The 24,721-nt window shown below is 38.1% G+C and overlaps 1 protein-coding gene and 2 long non-coding RNA genes across 3 annotated transcripts; all 3 read right to left on the bottom strand.

Annotated features, from left to right (window-relative positions):
* Positions 1 to 785: 785 nt before the first annotated feature.
* On the bottom strand, positions 786 to 23,470 carry nars1 (asparaginyl-tRNA synthetase 1). The gene is made up of 15 exons (XM_046867820.1): positions 23,299 to 23,470; positions 21,835 to 21,917; positions 21,617 to 21,682; positions 21,438 to 21,530; positions 21,229 to 21,318; positions 21,024 to 21,102; positions 10,532 to 10,602; positions 10,262 to 10,348; positions 5,401 to 5,622; positions 4,586 to 4,785; positions 4,340 to 4,475; positions 3,878 to 3,991; positions 3,427 to 3,558; positions 2,511 to 2,642; positions 786 to 1,150 (listed from the first exon to the last, which is right to left on the bottom strand). Exons 1-15 carry the CDS (start codon positions 23,339 to 23,341, stop codon positions 1,019 to 1,021), a joined length of 1,680 nt encoding a protein of 559 aa, XP_046723776.1. The 5' UTR covers positions 23,342 to 23,470; the 3' UTR covers positions 786 to 1,018.
* On the bottom strand, positions 11,905 to 14,301 carry LOC124397928. The gene is made up of 3 exons (XR_006927987.1): positions 14,231 to 14,301; positions 13,421 to 13,423; positions 11,905 to 12,216 (listed from the first exon to the last, which is right to left on the bottom strand). It is a non-coding gene; the product is annotated as an uncharacterized LOC124397928 (long non-coding RNA).
* LOC124397927 lies at positions 17,976 to 20,680 on the bottom strand. Its single transcript, XR_006927986.1, has 3 exons — positions 20,291 to 20,680; positions 19,478 to 19,480; positions 17,976 to 18,286 (listed from the first exon to the last, which is right to left on the bottom strand). It is a non-coding gene; the product is annotated as an uncharacterized LOC124397927 (long non-coding RNA).
* Positions 23,471 to 24,721: the final 1,251 nt, after the last annotated feature.

The raw sequence follows: 24,721 nt of genomic DNA, 5'->3' as shown, positions 1-24,721 counted from the left end.
TTAAGTGTCTTGATAATGGTAAGTTTTTGGTAAGTAATTTTGTTTTTGAGAGCATCATTAAATATAACAAAGATTATACTGGCTCAGACAGAACTCGGAGTAAAAACATATTTTTTTTTACACCAATGTCTTTGCTCAATTTCCTAATGGCCCCATGAAGAAAACCAACAGTGACACCAAATGACCAAAGACAGTACTGCAGGAGGAGTTAAATCAGGTGCTAAAATTCTTTGTAACGTTATTGGACTCTGCACTAGAATTTTTTTTTCTTATCCTAGTTTATGATCTGTCTAGATCACATATGATCATTCTATTATTATCAAATGTGATTTAAATGAATTTTATTTTTAAGTGAATATTTCACCTGAGCCTTATTTCATAGCAGACTTGATTCACAAATATTGGATTGTGATTTTTGTTTTATTTATTTTGAAGAGATCTGAAGCAGATCACTAAGCATGACTAAGGCTTTACTGAATCTAAGAAAAACGTGCATTAACTATTCAATACCTCTTATATCTCAGGCCATTATTACAGATCAATTACATTTATGCAACATTCCATTACACTGAATTGTTGTATTGATTTTACTTCTATTCCTAAATTAATAAGAATAAATAGTTCTAGGCTTTTGGTCTTCATGTAGACCTAAAATTATGCCAATTTACAATTTAGAATAATACATCTTTTAGGTTAAACGGAATGAGTTTTCTATTGAAAACCGAAAGAGGGAATAGCGCAGTCCTGATATCAGCACAGCAAAAAAAAGACAAATGACTCCAAGAGAAATTAAGCATCTCAGTCATTTATTACTCCAGAGAAAGTATCCACAGAGTGATTAGGCATATAATGAGACTATCACATATTTCAGTGAGATTAAATTTTTTAAACACGGATGTATAAATGTTGTGTGCCTCAGATAGTATGTAAGGAAAAGCATTTAGTCTTCTTGAGACGAGCGAGACGGACTGATAAAGCAGACAGGGCAGAGTTTGAGGCACATGTTTCCTGTGGACGTTTAGGGCTTGCAGCGCTGGATGAAGCGTGGGTACAGGCACACGTCTCGAATGTGGTGACGGTTGAGCAACCAGGTGAGAAAACGCTCGAGGCCAAGCCCGTATCCACCGTGAGGACACGTGCCGTACTTCCTCTGAAACGCACAAAAGAAACATGTTTAGCTACAGTTACGCATCGTATGAACATTTCAAAACATATTCAGATCAAGGTGAAGCATATCTAAAGCATAACCAAGCTTTTTATGAAATGTCCCAACAACGCAGCGAAACTGTTAGAATGCGATTAAATGCATTAGTTACACAATGCAGAATGTTGGCTGCTTTAATGCATGGTTTAAAGATATGCAGTCTTGTTAAAGCATTGTACTATAAGCACGTCAAGGACACTTTAAAGCATATTATTCATGTAAAGGATTGCTAAACCCGAGTTAACTGCAAACCTCTGGCTGTAACTTTTTAGAGCAATGCCAAAACATTTTACAGCTTGTTATAGTACTGTAATGTACAAAATGAATGTTAAAAAACACACCACTTATTTTCCTATAATGGTGTTTTCTCTAATACCACAACTGTTTGACAGCAGTTACTTTTATTATTTTACTTTCTCAATAAAGTATATGACATTGTACTTTTTTTAATGTCTCATCTTGCAAAATCTGCAATAAAAGCTCCTTTTATTGCTTACGTTATAGCTATAAATTCTTCCCTTACCAGCCTTTCTTTCTTTCTAACAAGTCCTCTTTCAAGAACGGTTTTATTATACTGACTGATACTGGCATTGGTGCTGAAGTACACAAATTTCAAATAAAGTATTTTTACAGACAGCTCCACCGCTTCACTGGTGATCACTAGGCAAGTCTCTTTGTAGATTGTTATTAGAGGTCAACCGATTAATCGTTTTTGCTAAATAATAGACATTGAAAATTGATTGCTGGAACTATTGGCTTTCTGCAAAAACCCATAACGATAGTTTTTCCTGCTTGCGTCCATTGCTGGAGTGGCTGAGAAGGTCCACTGTCTTTACGAGAGCGGCCACTAGAGGCGAATTGCTGACACCACATGCTGATTTTTTTTTACATGCGAGACAGCGTGCTGCACAGAGAGCGCTGTTATATTTAATGTTTAAAATTAATTAAATACATTTATCAATGAATGTATTCATATTTATTTATTTAAGCACATTTTCATAATTCAGTAATGTTTATTTTTATACAGTACTATTTTATATGGAGTGTTTGATTTTTATCTAGTATCTATCTTAAAAATCGGTTAAACGGCAAGTATGATCCAACCTAGCTATCGGTATCTATAAAATCAGTCGTCCTGTAGTTGTTACTATAAAATCGATAAAGTTTTAGAACAACCACGTATAGAAGCATGTAATCTGAATTGCAGCTTCTTAAAAGCATCTTCAGGCACATAATATTCATGCTAGAGCATAGCTTAAAGCATATAACAAACACTTAGAATATTTTGCTTGAACTGTACACACACCTGGTCAGTGTACCAGTAGTAGGGAGTGGGGTCGATGCCTTCTCTCTTATAGCCCTCGAGGAGCTCCTCGGCATCCCAAATACGCATCGATCCTCCAACGATCTCACCAACATTAGGCATCAACACATCAACCTGCATCCACACAAACAACATGACTTACTCCTGGACACATAATATTATATTAATGATTAACAATCTAATGATTAATTAGTTAGAAACTAGTTGATATGGATACAAGTGCATTCAGTCGTCTTCATTCATTCATTATGAATGACTTGTTTTTCAAGGAGTATGTGCTGTTGAGGCAAAGTAGGCCTTCGTAACACCTAACAACCAAATTAGGATGCAAATATGAGTCTTTCCCAAAACTGTTAAACATTAAACTGTTGGTTACTTAAAAACTAACCTTCATCTGGGAGATCACAGCGATATGCATGTGAATATTTGATCTGGTAAATGGTTGCATATGTCAGATTTATTGCATGACTCTGTTGCAATAGCTGTTGCTATCAAACATTGTTTACTTAAGTCAGTGTAATGGTGAAGGAACAGATCAAATAGGCCAATTGATGGAAGGTTTGTGAAGAAATTTCATGTTGCCTTGTATAAGTATTTTTTGTATTTTTTTTTTTAAATACAGTAGTATTTTTACTAAATTTAAGTAAATGTTAAAACTAATTTTGATGTATCTTTGCCCAACCCTGGTGACAGTGCATTAAGAGCACAGTTACAGCGCCAACCTCAGTGTGCTAAATCTAATCAACCTGTGTGTTTCCAGAAATCGCAGTTGATCTAAAATATAATGCATCACATAATACATGCTGTATTCACTCTAATACATTGTATGTAAGGTATAGTTAAAAATAATAAACGCTTGATAACCGATTAAACAAAGATTTTTTTTTTGGTCGCTAACCGATTCAGTGAGGCGTCGATCCTCGGGACAGCGCTGCATGTAAAATGATTTAATCTCAGCTGGGAAGCGACAAAGCAGGATGGTCTCGTTAATGGCATCCGTCATCAGCCTCTCAGGGGCTTCAGGGATATCCTACAACAGAACCAACAGCGGGAAAAATAATAACAAGGATGCCAAATTATGCAAAAGATTTAACAGGATCTGCAGTGAACAGTCAAAATGTTGACATCACACAGGAGATAACGAGCAAGATTTTCAAAATTTCTTTCCTTTTCTGGTGTTTAAATAAATCCACAATTGTAAAAATTTGTTTGTTTTTAAGATCTGTTGCTTTAATTCTCCGCATTATGTCTGTCATCTTTCACATCAATCTTTTTAAATGCATTCATTTTGAGTAGTTCATTTCTACAAGCTGCAATGAAATTATGTTTATTTTAACTTGCACACAAACCTCTCCAAACTCGTAGTAGGTCCCGTCATCCTTTTTAATGTCGTGCTCCTTAAGCCATGTAATGGCCTCGGAGTAATTCATTCTCTTAAATGGTCTCTTGGGGGGCTTGAAGTTCTACACACACACACAAACCAAAAACATTATACATTATATATTAGTGTATAGTTACTACTAAAATCATCAATAACAGAGTGAAAATTTGCTATGTTTAAAGTCGCTGCACCCTCTGGTGTAAATGGATGCTGAAACTGAATGATAAAAGATTGTCCCCAAATTATTATTGAAATCCAACTGCACTAAGACAACAGCATGGATTTTCATTTCCAAAATACATGTACACCGTATTTGGATAAGTAAAAGAAAGTCTAGTTGAATAGAAAAAATATTACAGGTTTTAATATATTGCTATTATATGAATAGTGATATAAAGGTTAGAATAGCTCAAGAATTCAGAAGTCATACAGGGTTGAGTTCGTAGAGCAGCGGAGCAGCAGGAGATTTCAGGACTCGATCCACCACATCGCACACCAGATCCTCTAATCTGTTCAGCAGATCTTCAAAGGTCATGAAGGGGCACTCAGCCTCAATGTGGGTGTACCTGTTTTTCCCCAATGGAAAACTCAATAGCATTAGTCCAGTACAGTGTGCTCTTACTGTTAATGTAATAATAGTAATAATAATATTGTGTCTGTTTGCTTTTTGACTCACTCGGACAGGTGTCTGCGTGTGCGAGACTGCTCAGCGCGATAGGACTGGGCGATGCAGAACGTGTCTCCAAGGGCTGGGATGCACGTCTCCAGGTAAAGCTGAGACGACTGGGTCAGGTACGCCTGCTCTCCAAAATAATTCAGATTGAAGAGGGTGGAGCCACCTTCCACCTGGGTCTGCACCAGAGTGGGAGGAGTGATCTACGGAAACACACACATGCACACTTAGCTTTCCATCAATAACATCCAAAATCCAGCCTTTTTATCGTTGTTTTTATTTCACTTTTTTTTTATTAAACAAAAAAAAAAAAAAAAAAAAAGCAAAATTACTTCAAATCCCGACTTCCTGGAGATCATAAAAAAAAAAAAAATCTTCAAATAAACTGATATAATATTCAATAGGGTATTTCACTCCCTTGCATTTATTTATTATCAAAACAAATTGCACACTTCATACACATGTACATGAAAAGAACAAATCAATAACAGATAACCCAGAATACAGACTTCTGTATACTCAGATACTTAAATGTTATTTATTTTATGAAAGGGTAAGCGTTTGCCCTTGAACAAAGATTCTGAGCGTTATCTTAAATGCATTATTTTTATTTCATTTTTACTTTCAACAAATGGATCTAGTATTAATAAATGCTAAATGATAAGATGTGCTGGAACAAATGAAATGTTTTTTTAGGGCTGTTGAATAATAAAAGACAAATCCATATTAGTTACATCTAACAAAATTTGTAGCTATTTACATGATATATTAGTAATTGATATTTCTAAAAGTAAATATTTTTCAAAAAAAATTTTTACCTCATAATAGCTGCGGCTGAAGAAGTGCTCTCGGAAGCAGTGGGTGACTGTGGAGCGCACTCGCAGGATTTTGGACACGTTGTCTCCACGGATCATCATGTGCCTATTGTTGAGCTGAACATCCACATCCGACTCCTCATTCAGCAGATTGTCGGCACCACCGGCTGGAGCGAGACCGATCAGCTCCCAGAAATCACAGTGCAGCTCATGGCCTCCCGGAGCCTAGGATGCACAATTATAATAGCAAAGACTATAACATTTACAATACAGTAATCACCTTCTTTAACCCGGTTCGAATCTCACTCCCCCGGTTTATCGCGGAATTTCATTCGCCACATAACTAATTGGTTTGGCTTTTTTTCCTCTGTCTCTCACGGATAAAACGATAGACCAAAAAACTTTTGGGTTTTATGTTTAAATAATGAAATTTATCAATAAAACTATAATTATTATTTATAAAATGAAGTCAAATGTTAATACAGTACAGTACTGTATACGGGGATTACTGTATATACATTGAAATCACTAAATATCCTTCATGAAGCTCAAGGGCAAGAGTTTTATTTTCTGTTACATTTCTAAAGTTTTTAATAACCTAGACCCAGTATAATGCCATCATTAGTGTATATCCAAATTATAATAATGAATATGTTAATATAATTATAATAGCAGGGAAGTGGTAGCCTAGTGGTTAAGGCATTAGCTTTTGGATCCAGGGGGTTGTGAGTTCGAGTCTCAGCCACACCAGGCTCCCACTCTTGGGCCCAAGAGCAAAGCCCTTAACCCTTCATGGATGCTCAGTTGTGGGAATGGGGGATAAAGTACTGCACCATGGACAGTCCCAAGCCTGACTATGAAAGAAGGAGGGTGAAGCCAGCAGGCCCTTGCCACCCAATGCCGCCGGAGGAAAAAAATTATATTAACATATAACAAAAAACCTGGAAGAGATGATTAAACCAGATTACACCATGGTCAGAAGGTATTGATTAATTTAATCTAACAGCACAGCTCTGACTCTGCCCCTTGGATTAATATCACGCTTTACTGCATTATTGTTTCTCTCATTCACATGGATTGGTATGGCTTCCCATAACCAAAGAACTGGGATATGTATAATTATTGTTTAGCATTCTGTAAGACTATCTATGTAACATGTAATAAAAAAATCTATATAAACTAATAAAAGCTATTATGTTTCATTTTTAATTACAAAAACATTGTTGTTAACAAAATAATCTGATGCTGTGGCACAAAATGAGTCCATCATGTCTTGCATAAAAGTAACTCATTTCTGGGCGAATGATTTTGATCTAATTAACACTTTTTAGAAATAAAAAGTAGTAATGGTATTTTTTACTGATGGAACAAACAGAACAGTACAACAGTGAATTGTTTTTCTACAAAAGTGTTACCTGTTTTCCCTCAGGAACCGGCTTCACTGTTCCATACAGAGCTACCGTGCTTTCAGTAGACAACATGAGCCCGTTATAGCACTGACACTAATGAAGGAAAGGGGGGGAAAAAAAAAACGTTACACACGCAAGCACGGCAAACGAAATGCACACGAACAAGAAACACAAAGAAAAGATAAAGCTAAAGGTAGATTTTATTTTAACTAATTACCACTACATCAGTATTATAGTTACAAACAATACACATGAATCCATTTCAGGTGGTTGATTACCAGTTTATCGATGAGTATAGACTGCAGGAATCCTGTTCCATCTCTCAGCACAATGAACAGAAGGTTCTTTCCTAAGATACATACAAAATAGTCAATTTTTGGTACAAATTACAAAAAAAAAATAATTTCTAGAGTATTGAAATTGCCAAATGACATATTCTGTTTACCTGTGATTTCAGAAATGGTTATAATAGTAACCCAGCTTATATAGTTTAGTACAGTGGTACCTTGACCTACGAGTGAATTAATGTATGAGGTTTTCTGAGGTACGAGCAGTCAAGGGAAAACTTTGATTTGTTACGCGAGCAAAAAACTGAGGTACGAGCTCGAGACGCCGCTACTAGATTGCGAAGCGAAGCCAGAAAGCGAAGACGGTAACGAAAATTAAGATAAGCAAAGGAAAAAGTAAAAAATGTAAAGTTTAGGGATCAGTAGTGATAGTAAAAAAACGAGTTTTCCCTTCTCCTCCTCCGCTTATAGAGAAGATGCTAACACCACCATGCTTCACTATGGGATTGTTGTTCTTAGGGCCATGAGCCTCAAACCCTGCCCGGTAGAAGATGCTAATCACACTATGCTTTACTACTGGATGGTTGTTTTTAGGGTCATGAGCAGTAGTGCGTTTTCATGCATAAAATGTTTAAATTCTGGGGTTTATTCTATGGCTAGAAGTTTGAATTATACTCTCATTATCCCAAAGAACAATTTTCTGCATGGTTGCCATGTCTCTGAATGCCTTTGGGAGGTTTTTCCTATTCTCTTTACTCTTGCAGCACAGTTTTGTAGAACATCCAGGCTTTGTTTTTCTTTCCTGTGAACAGTTTAACCCATTGTACTGGATTTCGCTAATGTCTTCAGATTTACCCTCGGACTCTTGATTGGTTAATACCTTATTTACCAGCTTAAGGAATTTAGCTGAATGGCATCTGCTAGGCAGAATCAAAGAGTTGTGTCATACTTTGATCATTATTAGGGCCAGAGCACCGATGGTGTGAGGACCCTATTGTAATTGTGTCAACGGGTGGTGGTGCGCCTGGGCGCGAGGGCCCGTTCATCGCTGCTTGCAGCTTTAATTTTTTTTTTAATTGCTCAAAAACTCACGAAATTTTGCACACACAGTGTATATCCAAATTATAATAATGAATATGTTAATATAATTATAATAGCAAAGACTATAACATTTACAATACAGTAATCACCTTCTTTAACCCGGTTCGAATCTCACTCCCCGGTTTATCGCGAATTTCATTCGCCACATAACTAATTGGTTTGGCTTTTTCCTCTGTCTCTCACGGATAAAACGATAGACCAAAAACTTTTGGGTTTTATGTTTAAATAATGAAATTTATCAATAAAACTATAATTATTATTTATAAAATGAAGTAAAATGTTAATACAGTACAGTACTGTATACGGGATTACTGTATATACATTGAAATCACTAAATATCCTTCATGAAGCTCAAGGGCAAGAGTTTTATTTTCTGTTACATTTCTAAAGTTTTTAATAACCTAGACCCAGTATAATGCCATCATTAGTGTATATCCAAATTATAATAATGAATATGTTAATATAATTATAATAGCAAAGACTATAACATTTACAATACAGTAATCACCTTCTTTAACCCGGTTCGAATCTCACTCCCCGGTTTATCGCGAATTTCATTCGCCACATAACTAATTGGTTTGGCTTTTTTTCCTCTGTCTCTCACGGATAAAACGATAGACCAAAAAACTTTTGGGTTTTATGTTTAAATAATGAAATTTATCAATAAAACTATAATTATTATTTATAAAATGAAGTAAAATGTTAATACAGTACAGTACTGTATACGGGGATTACTGTATATACATTGAAATCACTAAATATCCTTCATGAAGCTCAAGGGCAAGAGTTTTATTTTCTGTTACATTTCTAAAGTTTTTAATAACCTAGACCCAGTATAATGCCATCATTAGTGTATATCCAAATTATAATAATGAATATGTTAATATAATTATAATAGCAAAGACTATAACATTTACAATACAGTAATCACCTTCTTTAACCCGGTTCGAATCTCACTCCCCGGTTTATCGCGAATTTCATTCGCCACATAACTAATTGGTTTGGCTTTTTTTCCTCTGTCTCTCACGGATAAAACGATAGACCAAAAAACTTTTGGGTTTTATGTTTAAATAATGAAATTTATCAATAAAACTATAATTATTATTTATAAAATGAAGTAAAATGTTAATACAGTACAGTACTGTATACGGGGGATTACTGTATATACATTGAAATCACTAAATATCCTTCATGAAGCTCAAGGGCAAGAGTTTTATTTTCTGTTACATTTCTAAAGTTTTTAATAACCTAGACCCAGTATAATGCCATCATTAGTGTATATCCAAATTATAATAATGAATATGTTAATATAATTATAATAGCAGGAAAGTGGTAGCCTAGTGGTTAAGGCATTAGCTTTTGGATCCAGGGGGTTGTGAGTTCGAGTCTCAGCCACACCAGGCTGCCACTCTTGGGCCCAAGAGCAAAGCCCTTAACCCTTCATGGATGCTCAGTTGTGGGAATGGGGGATAAAGTACTGCACCATGGACAGTCCCAAGCCTGACTATGAAAGAAGGAGGGTGAAGCCAGCAGGCCCTTGCCACCCAATGCCGCCGGGAGGAAAAAAAATTATATTAACATATAACAAAAAACCTGAAAGAGATGATTAAACCAGATTACACCATGGTCAGAAGGTATTGATTAATTTAATCTAACAGCACAGCTCTGACTCTGCCCTGTGGATTAATATCACGCTTTACTGCATTATTGTTTCTCTCATTCACATGGATTGGTATGGCTTCCCATAACCAAAGAACTGGGATATGTATAATTATTGTTTAGCATTCTGTAAGACTATCTATGTAACATGTAATAAAAAAATCTATATAAACTAATAAAAGCTATTATGTTTCATTTTTAATTACAAAAACATTGTTGTTAACAAAATAATCTGATGCTGTGGCACAAAATGAGTCCATCATGTCTTGCATAAAAGTAACTCATTTCTGGGCGAATGATTTTGATCTAATTAACACTTTTTAGAAATAAAAAGAAGTAATGGTATTTTTTACTGATGGAACAAACAGAACAGTACAACAGTGAATTGTTTTTCTACAAAAGTGTTACCTGTTTTCCCTCAGGAACCGGCTTCACTGTTCCATACAGAGCTACCGTGCTTTCAGTAGACAACATGAGCCCGTTATAGCACTGACACTAATGAAGGAAAGGGGGGAAAAAAAAACGTTACACACGCAAGCACGGCAAACGAAATGCACACGAACAAGAAATACAAAGAAAAGATAAAGCTAAAGGTAGATTTTATTTTAACTAATTACCACTACATCAGTATTATAGTTACAAACAATACACATGAATCCATTTCAGGTGGTTGATTACCAGTTTATCGATGAGTATAGACTGCAGGAATCCTGTTCCATCTCTCAGCACAATGAACAGAAGGTTCTTTCCTAAGATACATACAAAATAGTCAATTTTTGGTACAAATTACAAAAAAAATTTATTTCTAGAGTATTGAAATTGCCACTGACATATTCTGTTTACCTGCGATTTCAGAAATGGTTATAATAGTAACCCAGTATTCAGCTTATATAGTTTAGTACAGTGGTACCTTGACCTACGAGTGAATTAATGTATGAGGTTTTCTGAGGTACGAGCAGTCAAGGGAAAACTTTGATTTGTTACGAGCAAAAACTGAGGTACGAGCAGTCAAGGGAAAACTTTGATTTGTTACGAGCAAAAACTGAGGTACGAGCAGTCAAGGGAAAACTTTGATTTGTTACGAGCAAAAACTGAGGTACGAGCAGTCAAGGGAAAACTTTGATTTGTTACGAGCAAAAACTGAGGTACGAGCAGTCAAGGGAAAACTTTGATTTGTTACGAGCAAAAACTGAGGTACGAGCAGTCAAGGGAAAACTTTGATTTGTTACGAGCAAAAACTGAGGTACGAGCAGTCAAGGGAAAACTTTGATTTGTTACGCGAGCAAAAAACTGAGGTACGAGCTCGAGACGCCGCTACTAGATTGCGAAGCGAAGCCAGAAAGCGAAGACGGTAACGAAAATTAAGATAAGCAAAGGGAAAAAAAGTAAAAAATGTAAAGTTTAGGGATCAGTAGTGATAGTAAAAAAACGAGTTTTCCCTTCTCCTCCTCCGCTTATAGAGAAGATGCTAACACCACCATGCTTCACTATGGGATTGTTGTTCTTAGGGCCATGAGCCTCAAACCCTGCCCGGTAGAAGATGCTAATCACACTATGCTTTACTACTGGATGGTTGTTTTTAGGGTCATGAGCAGTAGTGCGTTTTCATGCATAAAATGTTTAAATTCTGGGGTTTATTCTATGGCTAGAAGTTTGAATTATACTCTCATTATCCCAAAGAACAATTTTATGAGCAAATTTTTGGTCATTTTGGCCATTTTCAGATGTTGTATTTTAACGATCTCCTCCTAAAGATTTGTTCAGATCAACACCAAATTTGGTATGCATAATCTAAAGGCCTTTGCAATGTGAAATTGCGAAGATCTAGAGTTTTCGTCGAAGGGTGTGTCCATGGTGGTCTGACAAATTTCAATGATTCGTCATGAAAAAAGAAGTTGCTTTTTTTTTTTTTTGCAGGGAGTGGTAGCTCCAGTGGTTAAGGCGCTGGATTACTGATCGGAAGGTCGGGGGTTCAAGCTCTAGTATCGCCAAGCTGCCACTCTTGGGCCCTTGAGCAAGGCCCTTAACCCTCTGTGCTCCAGGGGCGCCGTATCATGGCTGACCATGCGCTCTGACCCCAGTTTCCAAGCAAAAACTGGGATATGCGAAGAACAAATTTCACTGTGCTGTAATGTATATGTGACAAATAAAGGCTATTCTATTCAACACCAAATTTGGTATGCATAATCTAAAGGCCTTTGCAATGTTAAATTTTCGTTGAAGGGTGTGTCCGTGGCGGCCTGACAAATTTTGCTGTATCACCATTAAAAAGGAAGTTGCTGTAACTCAGACATACAATGTTTGGAACTCAGGCATACACTGACCGATCAGCTCCAAACTTCACGTTTGATAATAGTCCTGGCCTGATTACAATATTTATGACAATATACATTTACGGTCCTACTGGCAGCAGGAAGTGTGGCACTTTGAAATGACTGTGCTATAATTCTCCTGTCTTTACTCGCTTACATGCACCTCGCCCACTGTTTACTGTTTTCCTTAGGCCAACGGGTGGCGGTGCGCCTGGCCGCAAGGGCCCGTTCATCGCTGCTTGCAGCTTTAATTAGGGCCTGAGCACCGATGGTGCGTAGGACCCTATTGTAATTGTGTTGTTTCTTTATTCTTATTATTTGCATTTTTTTCCCCGAAAACTCACGGAACTTTGCACACACAGCGGAAATGTCGAAACATAAGGTACATCATGTTCCTCGAAAGTGGGTGTGGCAAAATGGCTCAACAGCGCCTGTGCGCCTGGAGCTACATTTCACGCATAAGCACGATAATTGGTACACACATGTAACACACAAATATCTACAAAAAAGTCTCTTGGTATGAAATCCAAATCCCAACAGGAAGTCAGTTACTTTTAATTTTCTCTGTAAATTTTGTGTCATTTTTGCCATTTTCAAATGTTGTATTTTAAGAAACTCCTTCTAGAGATTAATTTGGATTAACACCAAAATTAGTCAGTGTAATCTTAAGGCCTTTGCAATGTTAAATTGCAAAGATCTTGAGTTTTCGTTGAAGGGTGTGTCCGTGGCCGCCTGACAAATTTTGCTGTATCACCATTAAAAAGGAAGTTGCTATAACTCAGACATACACTGTTTGGAACTCAGGCATACACTGACCGATCAGCTCCAAACTTCACGTTTGATAATATTCCTGGCCTGATGACAATATTTATGACAATATACATTTATGGTCCTACTGGCAGCAGGAAGTGTGGCACTTTGGAAATGACTGTGCCATAATTCTCCTGTCTTTACTTGCTTACATGCACCTTGCCCACTGTTCACTGTTTTCCTCAGGCCAACGGGTGGCGGTGCGCCTGGGTGCGAGGGCCCGTTCATCGCTGCTTGCAGCTTTAATTTTTTTTTTAACTGCTCGAAAACTCACGAAACTTTGCACACACAGCGGAAATGTCGAAACTTTATGTATGTCATGTTCTTCTAAAGTGGGTGTGGCAAAATGGCTCAACAGCGCCACCTATACACTTTCAACGGTGTGTGCCTCGAGCTATGTTTCACGTACATGCATGAAAATCAGTACACACACGTAACACACTACTACCTACAAAAAAAGTCTCTTGGTACGAAATCCGAATCCCAACAGGAAGTTGGGTATTTTTAATTTTATGAGCAAACTTTTGGTCGATTTTGCCATTCTCACGTTGTATTTTAACAAACTCCTCCTAGAGATTTGTTCAGATCAACACCAAATTTGGTACGCATAATCGAAAGGCTTTTGCAATGATAAAGTGCCAAGCTCTAGAGTTTTCGTTAAAGGGCGTGTCCATGGCGCCGTGACAAATTTCAATGTCTCGCCATGGGAATAACAGTTGTAACACAGGCATAAAATTTCTGATTGTCCCCAAACTTCACATTTTTGACAAGAGTCCTGGCCTGAACACAGCCGAAGGCCAATATTCCATTGGGTGTGGCAAAATGGCTCGACAGCGCCACCTATACACTTTCAACGGAGTGCGCCTGGAGCTACGTTTCACGTACAAGTTAGATAATCGGTACACATATGTAACACACCAATATCTACAAAAAGTCTCTTGGTACGAATCCGAATCCCAACAGGAAGTCAGTTACTTTTAATTTTCTCTGTAAATTTTGTGTCATTTTGCCATTTTCAGATGTTATATTTTAACAAACTCCTCCTAGAGATTTGTTCAGATCAACACCAAATTTGGTACGCCTAATCTAAAGGCCTTTGCAATGTTAAATCTTGAGTTTTCGTTGAAGGGTGTGTCCGTGGCGGCCTGACAAAGTTTGCAGTATCACCATCAATAAGGAAGTTGCTGTAACTCAGACATACAATGTTTGGATCAGCTCCAAACTTCACGTTTGATAATAGTCCTGGCCTGATGACAATATTTATGACAATATACATTTACGGTCCTACTGGCAGCAGGAAGTGTGGCACTTTGAAATGACTGTGCTATAATTCTCCTGTCTTTACCGCTTACATGCACCTCGCCCACTGTTTACTGTTTTCCTTAGGCCAACGGGTGGCGGTGCGCCTGGGTGCGAGGCCCGTTCATCGCTGCTTGCAGCTTTAATTAGGGCCTGAGCACCGATGGTGCGTAGGACCCTATTGTAATTGTGTTGTTTCTTTATTCTTATTATTTGCATTTTTTTCCCCGAAAACTCACGGAACTTTGCACACACAGCGGAAATGTCGAAACATAAGGTACATCATGTTCCTCGAAAGTGGGTGTGGCAAAATGGCTCAACAGCGCCTGTGCGCCTGGAGCTACATTTCACGTACAAGTACGATAATTGGTACACACATGTAACACACAAATATCTACAAAAAAGTCTCTTGGTATGAAATCCAAATCCCAACAGGAAGTCAGTTACTTTTAATTTTCTCTGTAAATTTTGTGTCATTTTTGCCATTTTCAAATGTTGTATTTTAAGAAACTCCTTCTAGAGATTAATTTGGATTAACACCAAAATTAGTCAGTGTAATCTTAAGGCCTTTGCAATGTTAAATTGCAAAGATCTTGAGTTTTCGTTGAAGGGTGTGTCCGTGGCCGCCTGACAAATTTTGCTGTATCACCATTAAAAGGAAGTTGCTATAACTCAGACATACACTGTTTGGAACTCAGGCATACACTGACCGATCAGCTCCAAACTTCACGTTTGATAATATTCCTGGCCTGATGACAATATTTATGACAATATACATTTATGGTCCTACTGGCAGCAGGAAGTGTGGCACTTTGGAAATGACTGTGCCATAATTCTCCTGTCTTTACTTGCTTACATGCACCTCGCCCACTGTTCACTGTTTTCCTCAGGCCAACGGGTGGCGGTGCGCCTGGGTGCGAGGGCCCGTTCATCGCTGCTTGCAGCTTTAATTTTTTTTTTAACTGCTCGAAAACTCACGAAACTTTGCACACACAGCGGAAATGTCGAAACTTTATGTATGTCATGTTCTTCTAAAGTGGGTGTGGCAAAATGGCTCAACAGTGCCACCTATACACTTTCAACGGTGTGTGCCTCGAGCTATGTTTCACGTACATGTATGAAAATCAGTACACACACGTAACACACTACTACCTACAAAAAAGTCTCTTGGTCCGAAATCCGAATCCCAACAGGAAGTCGGGTATTTTTAATTTTATGAGCAAATTTTTGGTCGATTTTGCCATTCTCACGTTGTATTTTAACAAACTCCTCCTAGAGATTTGTTCAGATCAACACCAAATTTGGTACACATAATCGAAAGGCTTTTGCAATGATAAAGTGCCAAGCTCTAGAGTTTTCGTTAAAGGGCGCGTCCATGGCGCCGTGACAAAGTTCAATGTCTCGCCATGGGAATAACAGTTGTAACACAGGCATAAAATTTCTGATTGTCCCCAAACTTCACATTTTTGACAAGAGTCCTGGCCTGAACACAGCCGAAGGCCAATATTCCATTGGGTGTGGCAAAATGGCTCGACAGCGCCACCTATACACTTTCAACGGAGTGCGCCTGGAGCTACGTTTCACGTACAAGTTAGATAATCGGTACACATATGTAACACACCAATATCTACAAAAAAGTCTCTTGGTATGAAATCCAAATCCCAACAGGAAGTCGGGTATTTTTAATTTATGTCATTTTAAATTTTGTTGTCATTTTGCCCATTTTCAGATGTTGTATTTTAACAAACTTCTCCTATTTGTCAGATCAACACAAAATTTGGTACGCCTAATCTAAAGGCCTTTGCAATGTTAAATCTTGAGTTTTCGTTGAAGGGTGTGTCCGTGGCGGCCTGACAAAGTTTGCAGTATCACCATCAATAAGGAAGTTGCTGTAACTCAGACATACAATGTTTGGATCAGCTCCAAACTTCACGTTTGATAATAGTCCTGGCCTGATGACAATATTTATGACAATATACATTTACGGTCCTACTGGCAGCAGGAAGTGTGGCACTTTGAAATGACTGTGCTATAATTCTCCTGTCTTTACTCGCTTACATGCACCTTGCCCACTGTTCACTGTTTTCCTCAGGCCAACGAGTGGCGGTGCACCCGGGTTAGTAATGCGTTTAATGGTGCGGTGCACTTTTCAGATACTTTGATCCAGACTTGGTTGGATATCCTTGCAAAATGTGATTCTTGGTCTTCCTGCTTGTTTAGGTACATCCTTTAATAAACACTTCCTTCTAGGAACACTATAGTATACTATATTTCTAGTGTACTATATTTCATTACATTTAGGTGGACATGGTTCAATGTGACTTCTGATGATGCATTGGTTGATAATTTATAAACCAATTTATGTGTATATATATATATATATATATATATATATATATATATATATATATATATATACACATACATACTGTATATATATACACATACATACATACTGTATATATATATACACACACACACACACACACACACACACACACACACAAAGCCCTTAACCCTTCATGGATGCTCAGTTGTGGGAATGGGGGATAAAGTACTGCACCATGGACAGTCCCAAGCCTGACTATGAAAGAAGGAGGGTGAAGCCAGCAGGCCCTTGCCACCCAATGCCGCCGGGAGGAAAAAAAATTATATTAACATATAACAAAAAACCTGAAAGAGATGATTAAACCAGATTACACCATGGTCAGAAGGTATTGATTAATTTAATCTAACAGCACAGCTCTGACTCTGCCCTGTGGATTAATATCACGCTTTACTGCATTATTGTTTCTCTCATTCACATGGATTGGTATGGCTTCCCATAACCAAAGAACTGGGATATGTATAATTATTGTTTAGCATTCTGTAAGACTATCTATGTAACATGTAATAAAAAAATCTATATAAACTAATAAAAGCTATTATGTTTCATTTTTAATTACAAAAACAATTTTTGTTAACAAAATAATCTGATGCTGTGGCACAAAATGAGTCCATCATGTCTTGCATAAAAGTAACTCATTTCTGGGCGAATGATTTTGATCTAATTAACACTTTTTAGAAATAAAAAGAAGTAATGGTATTTTTTACTGATGGAACAAACAGTACACACACAGTGGAAATGTCGAAACTTTAGGTATGTCATGTTTTTCTAAAGTGGGTGTGGCAAAATGGCTCAACAGCGCCACCTATACACTTTCAAAGGTGTGTGGCTTGAGCTATGTTTCACTTACATGTATGAAAATCGGTACACGCATGTAACACACTACTACTCACAAAAAAGTCTCTTGGTACGAAATCCGAATCCCAACAGGAAGTCGGTATTTTTAATTTTATGAGCAAATTTTTGGTCATTTTGGCCATTTTCAGATGTTGTATTTTAACGATCTCCTCCTAAAGATTTGTTCAGATCAACACCAAATTTGGTATGCATAATCTAAAGGCCTTTGCAATGTGAAATTGCGAAGATCTAGAGTTTTCGTCGAAGGGTGTGTCCATGGTGGTCTGACAAATTTCAATGATTCGTCATGAAAAAAGAAGTTGCTTTTTTTTTTTTTTTGCAGGGGAGTGGTAGCTCCAGTGGTTAAGGCGCTGGATTACTGATCGGAAGGTCGGGGGTTCAAGCTCTAGTATCGCCAAGCTGCCACTCTTGGGCCCTTGAGCAAGGCCCTTAACCCTCTGTGCTCCAGGGGCGCCGTATCATGGCTGACCATGCGCTCTGACCCCAGTTTCCAAGCAAAAACTGGGATATGCGAAGAACAAATTTCACTGTGCTGTAATGTATATGTGACAAATAAAGGCTATTCTATTCAACACCAAATTTGGTATGCATAATCTAAAGGCCTTTGCAATGTTAAATTTTCGTTGAAGGGTGTGTCCGTGGCGCCTGACAAATTTTGCTGTATCACCATTAAAAAGGAAGTTGCTGTAACTCAGACATACAATGTTTGGAACTCAGGCATACACTGACCGATCAGCTCCAAACTTCACGTTTGATAATAGTCCTGGCCTGATTACAATATTTATGACAATATACATTTACGGTCCTACTGGCAGCAGGAAGTGTGGCACTTTGAAATGACTGTGCTATAATTCTCCTGTCTTTACCGCTTACATGCACCTCGCCCACTGTTTACTGTTTTCCTTAGGCCAACGGGTGGCGGTGCGCCTGGGTGCGAGGGCCGTTCATCGCTGCTTGCAGCTTTAATTAGCCTGAGCACCGATGGTGCGTGGGACCCTATTGTAATTGTGTTGTTTCTTTATTCTTATTATTTGCATTTTTTTCCCCGAAAACTCACGGAACTTTGCACACACAGCGGAAATGTCGAAACATAAGGTATGTCATGTTCTTCTAAAGTGGGTGTGGCAAAATGGCTCAACAGCGCCTGTGCGCCTGAGCTACGTTTCACGTACAAGTACGATAATTGGTACACACATGTAACACACAAATATCTACAAAAAAGTCTCTTGGTATGAAATCCAAATCCCAACAGGAAGTCAGTTACTTTTAATTTTCTCTGTAAATTTTGTGTCATTTTTGCCATTTTCAAATGTTGTATTTTAAGAAACTCCTTCTAGAGATTAATTTGGATTAACACCAAAATTAGTCAGTGTAATCTAAGGCCTTTGCAATGTTAAATTGCAAAGATCTTGAGTTTTCGTTGAAGGTGTGTCCGTGGCGCCTGACAAATTTTGCTGTATCACCATTAAAAAGGAAGTTGCTATAACTCAGACATACACTGTTTGGAACTCAGGCATACACTGACCGATCAGCTCCAAACTTCACGTTTGATAATATTCCTGGCCTGATGACAATATTTATGACAATATACATTTATGGTCCTACTGGCAGCAGGAAGTGTGGCACTTTGGAAATGACTGTGCCATAATTCTCCTGTCTTTACTTGCTTACATGCACCTCGCCCACTGTTCACTGTTTTCCTCAGGCCAACGGGTGGCGGTGCGCCTGGGTGCGAGGGCCCGTTCATCGCTGCTTGCAGCTTTAATTTTTTTAACTGCTCGAAAACTCACGAAACTTTGCACACAGCGGAAATGTCGAAACTTTATGTATGTCATGTTCTTCTAAAGTGGGTGTGGCAAAATGGCTCAACAGTGCCACCTATACACTTTCAACGGTGTGTGCCTCGAGCTATGTTTCACTTACATGTATGAAAATCAGTACACACACGTAACACACTACTACCTACAAAAAAGTCTCTTGGTCCGAAATCCGAATCCCAACAGGAAGTCGGGTATTTTTAATTTTATGAGCAAATTTTTGGTCGATTTTGCCATTCTCACGTTGTATTTTAACAAACTCCTCCTAGAGATTTGTTCAGATCAACACCAAATTTGGTACACATAATCGAAAGGCTTTTGCAATGATAAAGTGCCAAGCTCTAGAGTTTTCGTTAAAGGGCGCGTCCATGGCGCCGTGACAAAGTTCAATGTCTCGCCATGGGAATAACAGTTGTAACACAGGCATAAAATTTCTGATTGTCCCCAAACTTCACATTTTTGACAAGAGTCCTGGCCTGAACACAGCCGAAGGCCAATATTCCATTGGGTGTGGCAAAATGGCTCGACAGCGCCACCTATACACTTTCAACGGAGTGCGCCTGGAGCTACGTTTCACGTACAAGTTAGATAATCGGTACACATATGTAACACACCAATATCTACAAAAAAGTCTTTTGGTACGAAATCCGAAACCCAACAGAAAGTCGGGTATTTTTTAATTTATGTCATTTTTAAATTTTGTTGTCATTTTGCCCATTTTCAGATGTTGTATTTTAACAAACTTCTCCTATTTGTCAGATCAACACAAAATTTGGTACGCCTAATCTAAAGGCCTTTGCAATGTTAAATCTTGAGTTTTCGTTGAAGGGTGTGTCCGTGGCGGCCTGACAAAGTTTGCAGTATCACCATCAATAAGGAAGTTGCTGTAACTCAGACATACAATGTTTGGATCAGCTCCAAACTTCACGTTTGATAATAGTCCTGGCCTGATGACAATATTTATGACAATATACATTTACGGTCCTACTGGCAGCAGGAAGTGTGGCACTTTGAAATGACTGTGCTATAATTCTCCTGTCTTTACTCGCTTACATGCACCTTGCCCACTGTTCACTGTTTTCCTCAGGCCAACGAGTGGCGGTGCACCCGGGTTAGTAATGCGTTTAATGGTGCGGTGCACTTTTCAGATACTTTGATCCAGACTTGGTTGGATATCCTTGCAAAATGTGATTCTTGGTCTTCCTGCTTGTTTAGGTACATCCTTTAATAAACACTTCCTTCTAGGAACACTATAGTATACTATATTTCTAGTGTACTATATTTCATTACATTTAGGTGGACATGGTTCAATGTGACTTCTGATGATGCATTGGTTGATAATTTATAAACCAATTTATGTGTTATATATATATATATATATATATATATATATATATATATATATATATATATATATATATATATATACATACATACTGTATATATATATACACACACACACACACACACACACACACACACACACACACACACACACACACACACACAGCCTGTAATGCTATGCTATATATTATTATGGAATTACAGTGTGTAGTAGTAGTATATTTGTTGAATTATCAGACTGAGAAGGTTTCATGGTACACAAATAAAGCCCAGAGCTAGAAGACAGGAAAAAATACTGTAATAATGTATTTATATTACATACAGAGTGTGTGTGCGCGTGTTACCTTGCCGGCGTATCCTGTGCACCCAGCCGAACACTTTGACTCTCTGTTCCCTCAGAGCCTCCAGCTGACTGATCTTAGCCTGACACAAAAGAGCAAAAGAGTTAGCACATACATTTAAGCACTGATGATTCAATAGCAGTCACACAAAACACTTTTTAAATGAGATTAGCTCATTTTTGTCATTTTAATCCCATATCGACTTTACCGTTTTGGGTTCTGGAAGGCTGGGGTCATTCTCAATAACTATCTTCTTGGCTTCTTCCAGATTTTTCTCTCTCCTCTCAGCATCTTCCACCTGACAATAAACACACATTGTTTATAATTCTCCCCCTCTGAACAAGTTCCTAGAGCGTAACAAACTCACAATAATGGACTGGTACATGAGTAAAGCATCAGCACATTGTGAGTGAATACCTCTTTCTTTTCTTTCACATCCGTCTTCATTTGTTCCTTATGGAAGAGTTTTTTCACATTCTTCATCTGGGTTTTCGAGATAACAGCCCAGCGCTAGATAGAGAAGGAAACACAAAATAATTCAGATTTGAACTCTCTCGTAAAGGATTAACATACATTCACCTTTTTTTTCCCCTTACCTCTCCTTCTTTCTGAGAATCGACATAGATGGTCGGAAATGGCTCTTTTCCAGCAAAAAACAATGCCTACGAAGAAAAAAATTTGAATCCTCGAAATTATGCTTACTAATAAATACCGAACTGCAGTATGCAAACCAGCACATGAATAATGGAGTCTTGTGTGTGTTCATCTGTGTGTGTGTGTGTGTGTGTGTGTTTTTTTTTTTTTTTGGGGTTACCTTCAGTGGTGTTTTGAATGGTTTTTGTTCGGTCCCGTCTCCATCCTGATCACTGCCCTGTTTATCAGAAACATACAGCTCCCCTGGGGAAAATAAAAGAGCAAACTAAATAACCAACATGTACAGATTCAGTAATCTTTTCATTTAATTGCTGGTTACATTCTAAAAATATATATAAATCTTGCTCAACTTTAACAGCTTAATAACCTCATTTTAGCTCATAGTAAGATTTGCTAACAATAAACCCGGGGATTTGAGAAAATTCCCATGTTCTCGTCATGCCTGAACAGAAACATTCTTGGTTGTCAGTTTGAGGAAGTAAGAAATGTTAGGAAGGTTTACTATCTAGCTTGAAGGACCAATTGTAAGGGAGTTTCACTATCTGGTGTACGCTGATCAGTAGGTTGTACTCGCCCCGGCGTGTCAGTTAAAACACGGTATAGGATTCAGAACGCTCACACTTTACCGGGTTTAGGATGGATTGTGTGTGGTGTGATTCTTCATGTCATCTGTTAACTGCTGTTCGGTAGGTTCCTCTGCAGCAGAGGTAGCTCTTGGTCATCCTTTCCTAGGATGGTCCTTATGAGTGTATGTTTCATCATAGCATTTGATGGTTTTGGAGACTGAACTTGGGAATACATTTAAAGTTCTTGAGACCTTCATTTCTTTAAGCGATGATGAACTGTCTTTTTTCTTTACTTAATTAAACCATAATATGGATTTGTACAGTAGTTTTAGTAAGCCGACCAGCTCTGTTCCCACCCTTTCCTCTGCACAACACAACTGATGGTCTAGAGCATGCTAAGAATGCAGGAAACGCCGCAAATGAACCCTTGACCAGGCACACTTGAGAACTGAAAACCACGTGACTTCCTGTAAATCTGATGAAATAAGTCCATGAGAACTGTCATCAAATATAAATGCAGTTAGTTTGGACGATATAAATCATAAAACATTCTGGGTTGGCACATTTTTTTTACTATATAACTGCATACATGTTCATTTATAATTTGGATGTCAAGTCAAGTTTATTTCTATAGCGTTTTTTACAACAGACATTGTCTCAAAGCAGCTTCACAGAAATCAACAGTGAAGGTGAACGGTGTGCATTTATCCCTGATGAGCAGCCGTGACGATGTCTTCAGTATTAATTTCTATCTCTTTTTTTTTTCTTACATATGGAATCAAATGTCAAGTAAATCTTCTCAGTGTTAATCGATACTTCTGCCCACTGCACTATGGACTTCTCCATATACATGATGATGTAAGATGATGCATGATGATAATGAACATCTAGCTAAAATTATAACGTTATGTTATGGTATCTAATATGAAAATATAAATCACAGAAGTGCGCCGATGCTAAGCTAAGGCCAATGCTACAGGAAGGCGATCTGATGCAACACGCTGCGTAATTTGCTGCAATAGCACGGATCCCTGTTGCATGTAAGACACCATACTCACGCAGCGATATTTGCTCTGCACCTTGGCTCGTCTCGTCCGCCATTTATGTCTCCGATCTGTGGATGAATCTCACACACAAGCTGTCACAAATAAAACAAAATCAACTTTCGGCTTTGATCGAACGTCAAGGCTGCCGGCTCTGTCTAAAACGTCAGCATTTCAATGAATAAGAATACGCATGCGCAGATTGACGTGTAGCGTCGTGGTGTTGGACTCACTGATTGGGTAACTTCAAGTCTAAAGGCGGGATTTTTAAGAACTCCACTTCTGATTGGCAGATTTTTAGGGCCCGAGCACCGATCCGAACAACTTTCACAATCAAACCTATTAGCTCCGCCCAACAGGAAGTCGGCCATGTTGGGTTGTTTTATAAGTGCATGCGGTGAACTTTTAAATACTCCTCCTAGGAAATTCGTGCGATTGACATCAAACGTGGTGAACATGATGACAAGACATTGTAGATGCTAAATTGCGAAGGGATTTTTGATATCTCGAACGGTGCTGCCATGTCGAGGCGACAAATTTATGGCGAATTCAGGGAAACAGGAAGTGTCTAATATCCAAAGCAAAAAATGTCTTACTGGGATGACACGCGGTGTCTATGTTCGGCCAAGGATTCCGATCGCATCGATTTGCCTTTTATGAATCTCAGACATAGCGCCACCAACAGGCGCCAGGAAGTGTGTCAGTCACAAAAGGTGTAATTTTTTGACAGTTGCATGTGGTGAACTTTCAAATACTCCTCCTGGGGTATTCATGAGATTGACACCAAACGTAATCAACATGATGCCGAGACATTGTAGATGATAAATTGCAAAGGGATTTTTGATATCTCGAACGCTGTTCTCATGGCAACGCGTCAAACTTTACTTTTATTTCAGGCATATTTAAGGCTTTAGGCGTGCTTAGATTAACTTGCAATTTGACACATACATCACATTTGTCGGCTGTTAAGTGTGGACAAAAAGGTCGGACAACGTTGTGTCTCTTAAGTGGCTCACTTGCGCCCCCCTTTTGTCTAAAATGTGGGGTTTCTTTTACCTACAGTCCCCAAATGGGTCAGTAACAACATAAAATAGTCCACTGATATTTACCCACTTGATGCACTTGCCCACCGTGCATTGTTTTCTGGGAGGCACCGTATAGCAATACACAAATGTGCGAGGGCCCGCCATCGCTGCTTGCAGCTATATTATTTCTATTATTATTATTCCTGAGTGACTAACTGACCAATGTAAAAAATATTTTCGTATTCGTGTCAATACATTATCATTCATTTATATGCTTGTTTAAATGCCTATGTATGCAATTATTTATTTTAATTTAAGTTTATGTTCAGTGTAAAGAGAATTTATGGATATATATATATATATATATATATATATATATATATATATATATATATATATATATATATATATCT

This window comes from Silurus meridionalis, chromosome 15 (genome assembly GCF_014805685.1).
Source record: "Silurus meridionalis isolate SWU-2019-XX chromosome 15, ASM1480568v1, whole genome shotgun sequence".
Taxonomy (NCBI): Eukaryota; Metazoa; Chordata; class Actinopteri; order Siluriformes; family Siluridae; genus Silurus; species Silurus meridionalis.
This window is presented reverse-complemented; position numbering and strand designations above follow the sequence as displayed.

Excerpts from the sequence above, each read along its gene's own strand:
- nars1 (XM_046867820.1), bottom strand. The coding sequence starts at position 23,341 with ATGGCGGACGAGACGAGCCAAGGTGCAGAGCAAATATCGCTGC. Across the intron at positions 21,918-23,298 it reads TGCAGAGCAAATATCGCTGC|GGGAGCTGTATGTTTCTGAT; the intron begins GTGAGTATGGTG and ends TATTTTCCCCAG. Across the intron at positions 21,103-21,228 it reads GCCTTCCAGAACCCAAAACG|GCTAAGATCAGTCAGCTGGA; the intron begins GTAAAGTCGATA and ends CTTTTGTGTCAG.